Below are 15961 nucleotides of genomic sequence, written 5' to 3' on the forward strand. Positions count from 1 at the left end.
AAAAAGACAGAAATGTTTCTTCTGCCCGTAAACTGTCCAAACCAGGCTTTTCTGGATAAGCGCATTTTTAAAACATAGTCATTGTCCATGCCGGTCTCCATTTTGTAGATTATTTCTGACTTTTGAATCCACATAAACACATCGGTAAAATCCGGCTTAATTTGAACATGTGTTTAATGCTCAACAGTTTAATGCCTTTGTGAATTGTTTCCACTTGCGCCGTCCTTTCATTTCTTCATACAGCGGGCATACTGTACAACTCCAATAATGCTCCTTAATTATGCTTTCATCCTCCTTTAACAAAATACTTCACATTCATCCAGTTTGTGACAGTAGTTGTAGCATTTTTTTTACTTTAAAAATGTAATTACCGCTGTTGCTGCCGGAGAGAGGGGAGTTTGTCCCATAGCTTGCCGCTGAATTTACACCCTCCATCTGATAGGAGGGAGCCTCGTTGAGCTGCGAGTGTCACTCCGACACGGAGTTCACTCTGCCACAGAGTGGGAGTGGGTAGGGTGTGGTTTGGAATTGGGCCTGAATCTAAATCCAAACACACAGACATCATTATGTTTCCAAAGCCATGTCGGGTTTACCAATATTAAGAAATAGTATAAATAAGGGACATCGTCCATCTCTATTATATGTTCTTACTTCATCACAGAATTCAGACACATTTCTTTTGGTATGAGAGTAAGGCAGATGATTGTTGTCTGTACACTGCAGATGATACAAAAGGGAAAGACATTGAATTAAACAATACACTACGAGACTAGAGCATGAGGTATTTTTAGTTTCTGAAATAAAAGACTTAACACTATAAGGACTGTACTTAAAACAGGACGGTTGCTTAGGGAGATAATGTCTGAAAAGCTTTGATTAATTTAGCAAATATCGTTTTTTTTGTTAGTAACAAATACAATGTACTATGGTTAAAAAAACAACAACTGAAAGCGCTTACATACCATTTGAGGTATAGTAAGTTGGAAATATACAAACACTTCAACACAATCCAAAACAGGACAACGGTAAATATGAAAAACACAAAGAACAAACATGGAGTACGACATAGCAACCTATGATACCCATATCTCAAAAATTCAGAAGAGAGAGCGGCTTTCCTAATTTGCATGCACCAAAGTTTGTTTGTAATTGAGGGCATCTCTGCCAGGCAACAGTAATTACAGTTTCTAAACGAGCCAGAGCCACGAGCCTGCCTTATACAATCTTCCAAATATCAGCAGGGAACACCTAGTGCAAGGTTGTCACCCTAGGGACACTTCCATTACGTGACAAAACGAAGAATATAATTTGATTTACTGTTTCGTTAGCCAACCTCTGTTAGACCTGCAGCCATACACAGCAGTGGGGGTGCATGAAGATTGACTACAAATGAGTCTGCTGACCTGCCGGGGTCGTACATCCCGGAAAACAATTTGTGCTATCATTTAGCTGTAGATATCGGGCGGTAAAATGTGTTCCGTGGCTGATTTTCTGACTAATGGATCAGGTGTGTACAGATAGCAGCCTCCAGATTTAACATCACTTTCAATCCCAGAGGGCAAAAGCATCTGAACCACCAACACCTCTCCTGGAAAGTTTGGAAAAGGTATGAAGCAATGTGGAATCAGATGATAAGACCTCTGATATTTCTGATCTTTGACATCAAATGTATCTTTGGCAATAGTATCCATATTGTTTTTATTAAGAACTTTATCAAGCAGAGCAATTGACTGCCTATATGTTGTACTGCACGCTCTATATATACGCGCAAGTGGATTTGTGTGATTCTGTGCCTTTGACTTCAGTGAGGCACAGCCGGTAATTGATACGATCAAAAATCTTTTGTCATTTATGAGAAACTTCAATATCAGATAGAGCCGAACAGAAGTCTAATCTTTCAACAAGATTAACAAAGACGAGACAATGCTTAACATCTATTAAAAAAAAAGGATAACAAAAGGAAGTACAAATAAAAAGAGGCAAGAAACGGGAAATTGCATTACATCTAATCTTCTTTGCTCATAAAAAATAAAATAAATGACAGAAGCACATGAATATCACTGTAACACAGCACAATTGACGTACCAGATTAATTATTTTTAATGAAGGCCTTTCTAATGCATAATTGTTATCTCCCTTGGTACTCTGAGATGGGAATAACAGTCGTACACAAGTCTACATTTTTTTCCCCCTGGTTTGATAAGACAAAGATAATGATAGACGGCAGATTAGGTCGCATTATTCTAATTATATCTTGCTGTTTAGAATTATATATATATAATTCAGTGTGACCATATTTGAAAGGACTGCTTTGTTCCTATCTGTGTGACAGGGACACATTCTGTTTAATCCTGCAAGTTATTTAAACAGCACTGCTAGCTATATTTTATAAAAGTTGAACAGTCATAACTTCATAATGTCAAACTGATAAAGCACTTTCTTAGGACAGTTTATTTTCTGCAAAAGCAAAACGGCAACTTGTATAGGGATGAAAGGTTGCCTTCAACATCAGAAACATTTTAAAACTAAGGAAAAGCTGCTAGGGAAATGATAAGCATTTGACTTTTCTTTCCTCCATGTTGTGTTTTCTTATCTTAATGCTGTGTTAGCGTGCATGTTCAGTTCTAAAGCTGTAGTAATAAAATGTTGAGTCAAGTCGGTTAGAAGTCCATGTCGTGCTTACCACAGCAGCAGGAAACACAATGGAACAAACAATGTTTGCTTTAAAGGAGCCCATGGCCAGAATATGCTATGTGACAAAGAGGGTCACTGTTTGATGAAGCATAAGAGATTCAACGCAGCCTTCCTGTTACTTTGACAATGGGTCCAGTTGTATTTTCTACATTTACATTACAATATTTCTCTTCAATGTTCAAGGCTTTCCACGAGCTGATGAAATGTTGTCATTTACATAATTGGTGCAATAACCTTTAGTCAAATCCATAAGAAACCAAGGACCAAAACAGACCAGGTGATTCATTTTAGGGTACATTCACAGTAGTAACCTACCTCCATAAAGTTGAGGGAATCACAAGACACAGTTTGAACAAACGATAGTTCAGTAGATTTCTTAACTCTAGCATCAAACTCCAAAATAACTTGGCTCTCATAATACAATCACTTGCAACTTTTGTTAGTTCCCCAATGTCTTGTAAACTCTTTCAAACTCAACACCTCAAGTTTGTTAAAAACATTTAGTTTGTAGCCTCCAAGCCATTGGCCGAATAACTGATGACATCACTGCAACATCATTAGGGTTCTTTTCTCAAACTTCAGACAGCTCTCTCTGAAGCCAACGGAGCCATTATCCAATTATCATATTACAAGTAATTCGCCCCTTGTTGGTGTATAAAAATGGTAGGAAGGTCCCATTAACAATTTGAATATCCAATGTGCAAGGTTTGATTGCCCTCAAGTTCTCATCTGCAAAAGAAAACCACAGCCAATCAGCGATATTTATAAAAATATATTTCACAAAGTAGGAAACAATACAGGGTATCTTAGATTACAGTACAGGGAGTAAATAATTGAACATACACATTTATAAGCAGTAAAGCACAGTACAAAATATGATCTGCATGTAGGACTATTCCATATATATTGTTAAGTCTACCGAGAACTGCCATAATACTGTATCAGTACAAACTGAGTATGCACGCAGCTGTAGTGCCATTGAAATTCTCATGTGCAAGAGCTAACGTGCAGAGACAAACCTACCACCTCATTGAAAGCTAATGACATTAGCGGTAACTCTATGTACATTACAAGTCTTTTTTATTTATATCATACAGTGTAAGCACAATATGCACAGTCTTGATTTGTGTTTTCCTTTTTCTTGGGCTAATGCAATCTGTGTTCCCTAAATGAGATTTGATGTTTTGGGAGAGTCACACATACTCTGGTATCAATTGGACTATTGTGCTCAGACGCTCACTGGCTGTACCTCAGAATATATGAGATATATTTTACACAGAATTAGCATGTGTCAGAAAGGTCCCATTCCTGCAGTCCCAATTAATTCGATCGTCTGTATTGTTACTTAGAGCTCTTGTTTGCTTTGCTTACATCTAGTCTACATTATCAACTGCAATAAATTCATGATATGGTTTGGCTGTTATGAAATAGTGTTCAAGTGAAAAAACAGCTGAATGTGATAGAATCTAAAACACACTCACTTCAAATTGTCAGCACAGGATAAAAGATGATTCTAATAACAGAAATTCAAAAACTGAGAACAATAATGAAGAATCAACACATCTCTTGTCAAAAAACAGTAGATTACAATTGTATTTAATGTTGCTTCTGTAAAAAGAAGGCCTCAGAGTTTCTACATTTCTCTTTTTTGTCTTCGCGTCAGTCTTTTATAGGCTAGTAACACTTGCGATCCACACCTGTAGCGTGTAAATACAAAGAGTTGTATAAAGCAAGCCTCTCTGGGCTTTAGATAGTTTATAAATGTGGCCACTGTAGAACATATCAAATTATAACAAATTCACCTTAAAGCCAATACTGGTTTGTCTTTTTGCCTTCTTCAAATCATACATACATTCATCATTGTAATGTAGACCATATATTGCTTTTTCATTGTCACTTTCTTCATATCGCCGATCAGTTGGGTGGCCTAGGGTGACATCGGACAAGAGTCACTCTGCACTTTCTGAGGTCCAACTTTCTGTCAATGGAGCATGAAATATCCGCTTCAGAAAACCCAACAATATTCGTTATTCCCTTTCATCAGGCAACTACCAGTTATCCCAGGGTTTTTCTGCTACTGGCAGTCTCAGCAATTGACTAACACCCATAATACTGCTAGACACTCCACAACGGAATCTAAGTTACACTCCACAAGAATCATAGATCTCCTAATAAAGACATTGTTTGGCTCAACAATTACAATGCGCTTGACGTAGTGGATGACGACTGCTATACCTCACTCTAAGAAGAATACAAAAAGTTGGCCTTCCTTTTTATTAACAGTTTTTTTTTTAAACACCAGTTTCTAAAAGCCAGCAAACCGCCTAGCGTTTAATACACAAGTATGTGGACAGAAAAGAAATCGGAAAGGTCTTTTTTTCTAACCAACCAAAGGTCAGGTTTCGCGGTCGCTCTCGCCCACTGAGTAGAGCTCCCCAAGTCTTCTGAAGCGTGGGCCCCACTCTCTGAGATAGTCATAGTTCTGATCCGAGTCTGATGATGCCGTTTCCAGTGAGCTAAGTGAACCGGCCATGGATCCCCGACCTTCGTATCCATAGATCTGGATGGAGTCGTAAGGCGGCGCTGTGGCATCATTGTCTGCCTCATGGAGCCGTACATTGATGAATTCGTCTACATCCACGCCGTTTGGACCAGAATGCTGTCCCGCCCTGGGCATGAACTGCAGGTCGGGCTTGATGTCCTTGCGCGGTAGGTAGCCGTTGACGCCATCCGGATTCTGCAGCGTGGCGATGTCGAAGGCCTCTGTGTCTTCCTCGCCGCCTCCTTCGTCGTCGTAACGGATGATATTCTCCCTCACATCTTCATCGTCTTTTATAATCAGAGGCTCATTCTTGTGTCTCCTCAAGGTCACAAATAGTACTACTATTACTGTCAGAAAGACGGAGGGACAGAAAGGAAGATAGAAAATAGAAGTCTCGGTCAAGCTTTGGCAGGTGCATTTTCTGTTAGTACAAGCAGATCATGGAAGTTCTAACAATAATGTGGCAATGCAAAATAAAGAAACTCCTCACCCAACAGCAGTATAATGCAGGCCAGGATAGCGATGAGAGCTCCCATACTCAGGCCGATAGGTAAGACGTAGGCCTCCACGTTGCAGGACTGGACGATGCCATCCTTACTGCATCCACAGACTCGGATGGTCAGGGTGTTGGTGCTGCTCATTGGTGGATTCCCGTTGTCCGTCACTATGATTGGCAGGAAGTACATTTCCTGTTTCTGTCGCCGGAAGGTATCATGCTTGGCCAGGACGCTGATTGAATTGTCTGTCAGAGAGAAAGGTAAAGCCAGAGATGAAGATGTGTGAAAACACCATTATTATTATTCATGTTAGCATCAGACCGAAATTCTATTTTTAAGTGGTGTGAAAATCGATGCAGAATGAGGGCTAAACTAATTTCCTATCAATCGTCACTAGGCTTTCTAACACTCTTGAATTCCAATGCCTTAGATCAGGGGTGCCCAACCAGTCGATCGCGAGATGTGTCTGAAAATAGAACAACAATATTCAGTTTTAACGTTAATCTCCTATAACATAATCGTCCTGTGCCAGAATAATGCACTTGAACGCATCAAAGCTTTGTGATTGGCCGGCGTGACCCCATGTGTCGGGGCGTGGCTGGTGGGCAGTGGGCACTATTTAGCTGACGTTGTCCGTGTCAACAGGAGTGACAGTCCGCACACACACAAGACCGCAATTATGGCAGAAGCAAAAAAGCCCAAAATATATAATTTTCACTCCGAGTGGGAGGATGATTATTTTTGTATCTATTCCAATTCAAAGTCCATCTGTCTCATCTGCAATGCGAGCGTGGCTTTATCGAAGAAAGGTAATTTAGGAGCGGCATTTCAAAACAGTGCACAAAAGCTACGAGACGGAATTCCCTCCTAATTCTGCCCTATGCTCCCAAAAGGTGAGGGTCCTGAAAGGACAGCTAAAGGCACAGCAGTCCATTTTCACCAGGCCCAACAACAAGAGCAAGGCTGCTACCATAGCATCTTATCGTGTCAGTCACGTTCTTGGGAAACACATGAAGTCTTTCAAAGACGGCAAAGTTGTGAAAGAAGCATTCCTGGAGGCTGCCGACGCGCTTATTGGGGACATTAAAAATAATAGTATTTCAACAGGTTTTTGATATAATAAAAACTCAAGTTAGATACCGTTATTAATCAGCTGTAAGTTTTAGTTTGTCTGAACTTATTCATAATAATTATTTTACAAAATGGTATAAGAATGCAACCATTAAGATATGTTCTGTTTAAATTGATTATAGTCTATTATCAATTCAGGCTAAGAAACTAGTGTTGCTTGCATCCTATTTTAAAGGCATTTCTTTTTATACTCTACTAAAATGCAACAAAAAAAGGGTTTGATTCTATTAATTTTGTCTTTTTTATTGCACTTTGGCAGCAGATTCCTGTGTTACTGCAGATCTGAGTTGTCTTATTAGTAAGCCTCATTTATACTTTTGTAGCAACACTATTTTTGAATAATGGCAAAGAAAGGGTTCAGAGTCTTTTCTTTTTTTCCTGTGTCATATGTGGCAGCACTGTTCAATGTTTCTTGAAAACATTACCCACTGTAGTATGTGACGTGTGAATAAACTCCAATTCTGTATCAACAACACTGTTGTGTAACTTCAGTTAAATACTTGTATGTGTGTAGATTAGAAAGAGGTAAGATAAAGGATCTGTAGTATTTTATGAAGTATTAATCGTACAAAGGTCAGTTTTATACAAGTAGAAGTGTGTATTTACCTGGTAGTAGGCTGTCAGTAATGGCTACGCCTCTCTATTTGGACTGGTAGATTTCGGCAGACTGGCAACTTTAAAAGTAGCTCTCGGTTCAAAAAAGGTTGGGCACCCCTGCCTTAGATAGATTTCAGCCACCTTCCTTTTTTGTCCACACTCCAATTTGGGAATTTTGAAGAAGGGCGAGCCAAAGTTGGCTTTTCTCCTTTGAGAGCTGAAGAAATGAAGGGACCACGCAGACGACACTGACTTAGAAGATGGCACATGTCGACCCAGAAAGGTACCAGCTGCTCTTTGATGACACTTCTGTGAAGCTGTCTGCTCATTAGCTGGCTCTCCTTACCCTGATCACATTATCAAACACTTGCATTCCCATAAGAATCTACTCCTGCTGATCTTATGGAAAACGTACAAGAATTTATGATAGTGTAACCTTTGTCTCTCTGCTTGAGGGTGCACTGAAGAGGGAGGGTTAAGAAGATGCTGTGATATACGCAACAAAGAGACGAGCCGCGTTGAGAGAAAAAATGTGATCAAAAGATGCAAAGCCTCATCATATAATTATTTGCTCTGCACAGTCTGCAATTCAAGTGAACATATGCTCAGATTTATTTTCTGCCACGAAGTGGTACGCTCTGCTTTATGAGCATCAACTTGTCCTATTTCATTTGGATCATTCCACAGTGCATGGTGAGTTTGCAAGTATATACTACTGAAGAAATCCATCAGGGCTCGTCTTCATATACAGGTCATTTTTATGTTAACTATAGATGGTAAAAATAGAAGTAAACATTTCCTGTCTGTCAGCCAATTGACAGGGAAGGTCTGCTACTCAAAGAGAGAGGCAGGTGTGCAGATAACCTTCAAATTGATTGAACTTACAGGAGTTAAAAAAATGCTCTTTTTTACTACCTATTATATTTGAAGGTGGAACAAAAGTGTTTCATCTAGCAGCTGATGGATTCTGATGAAACTCTGTACATTGAAATATTAATCATCATCATAACAAAAGCTCATTTGAATCAATGTTTGCTACAAATAGCTTTGTGGGGAGGTTCTAAATGACAGCATTGACACTAACAGTCTGAAACCATTTTTTTGAAGATTATGTGAGCAAGTAAGCACAGCTGTGGATTAATGCCAAATTAGTAGCAACATAATATGAACGAATGTGAAGGAACAAAAGGGGTAATGTTGGTACAAGTAGTATAACTTTGTTTAAACTTACTGTATCTGTTTTCTTTCTTTTCATTTTTTTCAAAAAAAGGAATACAACAATTAACTTCTAAACTGGCGGACACTGATATTTTTGCGGCTAGGGTTTTTCTTTACGCTGTTCACGGTGCTTTAGCTGATTAGATCATTAGCCTGCAGTATCTGCAATCATTAGCAAGCATTTTTCCCAAGGTGGATGTATGTTTCGTTGCTCATACAGCAAGACAAGCTGCAACCAAGACACTTCTCCGTGATTGTAGGACAAGAGTACATTAGCCACAAAGCCAAAGCTAATTTGTCTTTGTTGTGTTTTTTCATGGCGGTTGACCGGCTTCAGAGTCAGTGTCGCTGTCTACCAAGGAATAAAAGATCATGCATACTGCCTCATCCTACTGTAATATAGATAGTTGAACAGTGTCACAGCCACTGTCACCACAAGCAGCCCTTCTAACTCCTAAGTCAATGCATACAGCAACTATAGGCAAGAGCCCTACAGATTCAACAACTGTCAGAATCTCTTGTTATGGTTGACGAAAAGTAGGAAGTCAGGTCAGAAAGAAGTCTAGGGTGGCTGGATGGTTCAGAAAACGTTTACCAGGAGGCTGGTGCGGTTATCTTGTGTGAAAGCAAATACTTTAATTTATTTAGCCTATGCAAGTTAAATACTGTATGTACCTCAAATTCATATTAAACATACCTATTACCATTACATAAACCTTGTCAAGTAATTTGGTTGCCTGAACCCAATAAAGTTGTTTGCTGATGCTATATTGTATAACGTAGTAGATTGAAGTGTTGGGACACCGACCGAGCTGCCGTATTTTACGAGATGTGAGTGAGAAAAATTGCCACAGGTTACAGTATTGAATAATATAAAAGGCTAAAACCTGACTTGACAAACATCAGTAGAGAGTTGTGATAAATTCACCAATTGATTTAAAGTAATAAAAAACATTTTCCACCACAAGATACTGATACCAGATTAAGTAATGAGCAAATAGTTCTAATTAAATGAGAAATGGGGTATTTTGTTTGTTGTTTTATATTACACTGCATGATTATTTTATAATTTTTTAACACAGTTCAAATCAGTCTGGAAAGGTTTTTGTATCAGCCATATTTCTTGGCAGCATAGTGAATGTATGTTGCTGCTGGCCTGTGCTGCGACCCCGCCTGGTGAACCCCTGAGTCAGAGTGCTTGGTATGTTATACAGCTGGTCAAAACCATCGCCTTCTTCCTCAGTGTGAGCAGCCTCTAACCTCTTCACTGTACAATCCCTACAATTAAACCCATCATCACAAACAAAAACAGCCCACGCAGGTTCACAGGAGCCTGATGCTCTTCACTCAAGTGTCTCCCACAGCTGCACATTCAGATAGAAATAGGCACTGAAGTGTTGGGGGATATGGTGCGACGGGCTTCTTGTCTCTCTTTGCAATCGGCAATACCGTAGACAAGTGGTTGGTGCAGTATGTAGTATATATAGAGCGGAACTACAACATATATTTACTGTGGTTAAAGACTAGTGAGAGGGCTTTTGTTGTTTGGAATAACGCAGGTCTGTGTTTATGAATAATCTGAAAACATTTCTGGGGGGGATTTATCTGTAACATCATCTTAAGAAACTTTGAAATGTCTTCTTAACAAAAGGACAGGGTTCCAGGTCCTGCATTATTTATATCCTTTCAGGTTGATTCACAGTTAAGAGTATTCTGCAGCAGGTAAGTGCTTGTTAACCATCTCTCCATTTTTCATGATTTTGCATGTTCTCGACAGTCAAAATATGATTAGGTCCATTCCATTCAAAAGAGGTACAAAATATATTTATATATTTGAATTGCCTGTGATTTTGACACTCATGTTTCACCTTGCTGAAGTACCTGTTTCAAAAGTAAAAGCTTTTTTTTGTTAAAAATGGCGAGCCCATTTGATGACCTGAATTTTATGGACACTTGCAGTAAGTTAGCCTGCAGCCTCTACGCCAAAACAGAAGGCTAGTACCATATGAAGATGATCTGCCCAGAGCTGAAAACATTACACAATGTCATCATGAACACAGCCTGTTCGGAGCCAGTTATGGAGTAGAGGCAGGCGAAGAGGAATGGAATAAAGACAGAGCGAAAACGGCAAATAAACCAATCAGAGTATTTAGCAAATAAATGTAGCACCATCTGCCACAATGCAACAGCTCAGGGAAGGAAGTCACCCTACATTGAGCTGCGAGACTACCAGGAAAAGCCATTTGGATCCCATTCATTTAGTTTCCCTCAAAACGCACTGGGGAGTAAAAAAGAAGCTGGTGTCCAGACAATTTCACATCTGCTAATTTTGAGCTACACTGATCCACCACATTTCATCTCGAGTATGGCTAACACGCCAAGGGTTAGCGATTAGCCTGGAAAGCCATTAAAGAAATGTAGAGAAACTTCACTCAAAGAAGTAACATATTTTTGTTCCTCACCTTGGTTGTTTTTTATAGTAAAATTGGGGTTGTTGAGCATCTCAGGAACTAGACGATAGTCAAAGTAGTGGCCCTGGATTGGGTCGTCTTTGTCCACCGCGCTGACAGTCTGGATTACCTGTGTTGAAAGCAGAGAGACAAGAAGATTATACAGAGAGGCACTGGAAGTCATTAGAGGAGGTAGCCTATTCATTACTCTGTTTTTCGCAGATTGCCTCAATCTAATACTGGCTGCATCACACCTGATGAAATGTATGCCCTATTCATTCCCGGAGTTTGAGATTATTATCAATGAGGTCCTGTCTAGTCTGGAACTCTTTTCAGGCTCCTGGCTCTATCTGATAATCCGTCATCATAGGTTTTATCGTGCCGTTATGATTGATTGGAAATTAGAATTATGTTTTTTGGCTCCTCTTTTTGATCAGTCCTTCCAATAAAGCTTCCTATTGTACGTGCATAGGTCCCTCCAATGAGGTCGATTGATGAGAAGGATAATGCTAAGTACTTGTCTAGAGTGTTTGGCTTGGGTAACCATTGTGCCATCTGGAGGAGGACATGAAAGGCAGTCTTGAATTACAATCCACTCTGATCAATCCTGACCGCTCTCATTCCGCCTTTTGCTTTGCGCACACTGTGAAGGGAGAGCTAGGGCAGGGAGAAAAGGGACTGTACTCCCACCTCGGTAGTTTCCCGGTGAAATAAATAGGCTATAACTCAATGTGGCCAATCATTACAGGGGAGGAAAGAGAGACAGAAGCATAGGGAGTGAGAGAAAGAAGATAGATCAGTGGTTTGATGAATGAGCCACTTCTTTTCTTACCTGTCCAGGTTTCCCATTTTCACAAAGGAAGGCCTCGTATTCGGTGGCAAATTCAGGCGCATTGTCATTAATGTCCATTACTCGGATGGCAACGATTGCCCTCGATATCTGACTGTGATTTCCTAATATAGATAGATAGATAGATAGATAGATAGATAGATAGATAGATAGATAGATAGATATATAGATGGATAGAAAGAAAGGAAATCAAAGAAGGGAGAGACAAGAGGAGATAAATAAGAAAAGACAATCAAACTGTAAACAAAACAAGGAATGAAATCCCAGGTAAATTCTGTGACCTAGTTTTAATTTCCTTTATTTTCCCTCCTTATTTCTCCCTTCATTTCCTGAGCTGATGGGAGGACACATGATAAGTCACATCAATATACATTTTAGCAGGTGTCACATGCGTAACAGAGTCTAGGCACCAGAAAAGAAAGAACAAATTCCCATCCAAAGTGTATTTTAAAATCTCCCTCTACACTTTCATGTTTAAAACATCAGGGTTAAAACATGCATATTAATAAGTCATTCGTAACTGAAGTCTAAAAAGACAATAAAAGGCAGTTTAATTAGATTGGATTTTGATTTGAATAATTTATCTCTGGCAATTGACAGTCCCTTTCGAGAGTCCCCGTAAACGTTGGTGTTTATTAATCAGCAGTGCAAATGACAAGTTTTAAAGCAATTAATGTGGGCCCAAGAGGGTTTTGCCACTTTAGCCAATGATACTGTTGTGTTTTAATTTGACTTCTGTTTATTCATTTACTTACCCCTTCTGTCACCTTAAAAGAAGAATGAATGACAAGTGTATTGTGTCTTTTTTTGGGCATCCTAGGATCTCGTTTGCAGTAAGACTTTCTGTCATGGTAGCCAATAGCAAGAACTCTCTTGCCTAATATCAAAGGCTTTTTTAAAAGTGGCCCTTTAACTTGGACACGCTTTAATGTTCAAAAAGCTCTTTATTTGTCTCATACTGCCTGTGCTGCTGCACCTCTTTTCACCCTCTGTCTGAAACCAGAGCCCAGTCTGCTCTGATTGGTTAGCTGGCTGGCTAGGTTGTGATTGGTCAACCATTTAGAGATGTCCCACTCCCATCACGCACAATTTGTGGTGCTAGCCACTAGAATATTGAGTATTACATAGTGATGTTACATAGTGATGTCACTATGTTACGGAAGAAAACAAAGGAGTCCAATGGAGGTGTTTTGGGCAGGGGGGCCTGAGTTTGGGAAATTAGTATTTGCTGACCATTATCATGCACATAAACCTATAACACACTACAGGAAAATGCAAAAATCCCAAAAACCATATTAGGGCCTCTTTAAATTAGTAATCATGAGCAGCAAGAAATGTTTTTATATAGAGTGGCCAGTGTGATTACAAGATAATGATAATTTGGGGTTACCTTTATTTCCCAAGAAATGTGTTCCTAGATTCAAATGCACTCATTAATGCCAGAGAAAAAGCATGTAGGGTTTGTGTATAGTACCTTTTGTTAGCTACAATAAGCTTGTCTGGTAAAAAACTTTACCAGAAAAATATACATGTTTTTGTATTAATTCTAATTGATTTCAAATAAAACCTTAACATAGCGCAGTGGACAGACTGCCCTAGGAAAAAAGGCCCCTGGACAGGCCACTCTAAAGAAGAAGGGGTAAACAGGGAGGAGAGTGGAAATTGACAGGGTGATAGACGGTGATAGATGGATTAGGGCAGAGGGAGACAGGGAGACAGAACCCCCCCCCACAAAAGTGACTTTCCCCCGGCAGCAGACAGGGAATAGAGTCTGATTAGTCAGATGTCAACCGGTGCGAGGCGGCAGAACGTGCCTCCGTTCGGGCCGCAAATGGCATCAGGATAGAACTGGGAACACCTCTTCACGCCAGAGAAGACACAGACTTCCCTCCCATCCGTGAAGAATAGCAAAACTGCCTTGTATATTTTGGCAAGTTCCTATTAGGTGTTCTCAGAGATGCCACTATCTCGAGCCACAGTTACTTTGCCAGGAGGCATGACAACATGCTTTAAATGTATGGGTGCGAGAAAATGACAAGGCAACCGGCTTATCAAATGAGACACATTCAACTCCTCCAACGGGTTGCTACCATGGGGGAATGTGTGTGTCTGTGTGTGTGTGTGTGTGTGTGTGTGTGTGTGTGTGTGTGTGTGTGTGTGTGTGTGTGTGTGTGTGTGTGTGTGTGTGTGTGTGTGTGTGTGTGTGTGTGTGTGTGTGTGTGTGTGTGTGTGTGTGTTTGTGTGTGTGTGTGTGTGCTGCATGGCCAAAACATCATGACAACATTTTGGCATTCACTTCATTCTGTCAATTAACGTGTGTTTCCTTTGATTAAGGAAATGAAAGGACAGATAAAGGATGCGATGGAGAGAGGAAAGGGGGTGGAAAACGACGGGGAAAAAAAGAGTTACAAGCTGTGTACATTTCTATTCCAATAGCTTTAAGGGGTACATTAAGCTTTATCACAAAATACAGCCCCCCTGAAACAATCTGTATGCAAATAAAGCCTTACATATGGTTTGAGCTGTTTGTAGCTCTGCCGGCAATATTTTTTACGTAGTCAGTGAGTTTTGCGGTTTGCAGATGTTCTTTAATCTGTAATGGATGCTGGCATTGGAGTGATCCACTCCGGAGCATGTCTTTAAAACTGTTTATTTGATAAGTCTTAATGTTCTTGCACAAATTGACTACTGAGCTGTTTAATTCAATCAAAACTCAGCAAATTAACAAATGTAATGCCTCTGTGGATTCAAATGCTAATTGTTTGTGCCATACTTTCAGAGCGATTAGAAGCGCCCGTTTACAAAGTGCTATAGTGTTGAGCAGAGGATTGTGTGTAGCAGGTCAGTGATTCCTTTGACAAAGGCAACTTATGAAGTCGAGGAAGGGGATATTGTACGTGTCTCCCTGCAGTTCCAAGTTTTAAAATATTGCGTGCCAATGCATGTCTAATAGTATGCTGATTTTCAAAAATGGGGCATTACAAGCAGAGTCAGGGGTCTACTTACGGACTTCTGTGGCAGTCACTGTGATGTTGTGCCACATGTCCGTCTCCCGGTCCAGCGGTTTGGCCAGTGTGATCTTCCCGTCGTCCACGTTGATGTTGAACTGCCTCTCCAGGTCTGTGTGCCGATCGATGAAGTACCTGCAATTACAATCAATCATCAGCAAGCCCCCACTGCAGCATCTTTGGCAATCCTTTGTGTATTGTGGCTAACAGGGTCCTATCCAGCAGGAGAAACTTGTACATAAAGGGAAATTAAAATGATTAAGAGGTCTGATTACTATAATTTCCTACCAACAGCAGCCAAGGTCTGAACCTCATATTGTCTAAATTGCACTCCATCCTGTCCATCAAATGCAATCAGCCATGTACATTTTCATATCATTTAAAAAACATGCATTTAAAAATATCTATAGGGTCCTTTTACCTAGAGACACATTGAGGATACAGTTGATGACAGTTGTACCTTTACAATAAATACACTGAGTCCCAGCACAATTAATGGTAGTTCTACATTAATAGTAAAATAATTTAAAATTTCTATTTATTTGTTGCATTTATTTTATACTTCTTATCCTATAGACTAACAAGCCTGTGATAGCCCTTCCAGTAAAATGAATCTTCGGATGAATGTAGTATTTGCCATTCTGTCGTGCTACTGGGGTAGCCTGGAACAGTACCTGGTCTTAATACAATCATAGCGTAAAAAGCTGATAAGTCATGCCAAACGATTGTGTAGTGTTACTTTAGTTGGAACAATGGACTATATACAAGAAGTGGTCATAGTCAACATGACATCACACATTAATTTCTGGACTACAGTAAAACATACTTGAGTTTTACATGTTGACACCAGAGGGGTCGTGCTAAGTACAACCCAATGCTAAACAAGACAATTACAGGCAACCAAAATATTAGAAGTCACTTTACTGAAATGAAAACACACTGTGAAAGAGTTAAAGATTTAGGGCTTGATCACA

At 39.8% G+C, this 15961-nt stretch overlaps 1 protein-coding gene across 2 annotated transcripts in view; it reads right to left on the reverse strand.

The window, feature by feature from the left end:
* Positions 1–3451: 3451 nt before the first annotated feature.
* The window catches only part of cdh8 (cadherin 8), a 132869-nt gene continuing 120359 nt past the window's right edge, over positions 3452–15961 (reverse strand). Inside the window, exons 8-12 of one of the 2 annotated variants that reach the window (XM_079666499.1) lie at positions 14986–15122; positions 11962–12083; positions 11142–11259; positions 5727–5978; positions 3452–5577 (exon numbers count right to left, since the gene is read on the reverse strand). In XM_079666499.1, coding sequence (XP_079522625.1) covers positions 5090–5577; positions 5727–5978; positions 11142–11259; positions 11962–12083; positions 14986–15122 — 1117 coding nt within the window. In that variant the 3' untranslated portion in view covers positions 3452–5089. Of the gene's footprint in view, positions 5584–5726; positions 5979–11141; positions 11260–11961; positions 12084–14985; positions 15123–15961 lie in introns of both variants that reach the window. The other variant, XM_079666498.1, reaches the window with a different exon arrangement.

This window comes from Notothenia rossii (genome assembly GCF_949606895.1).
Source record: "Notothenia rossii genome assembly, chromosome: 2".
Classification (NCBI taxonomy): domain Eukaryota; kingdom Metazoa; phylum Chordata; class Actinopteri; order Perciformes; family Nototheniidae; genus Notothenia; species Notothenia rossii.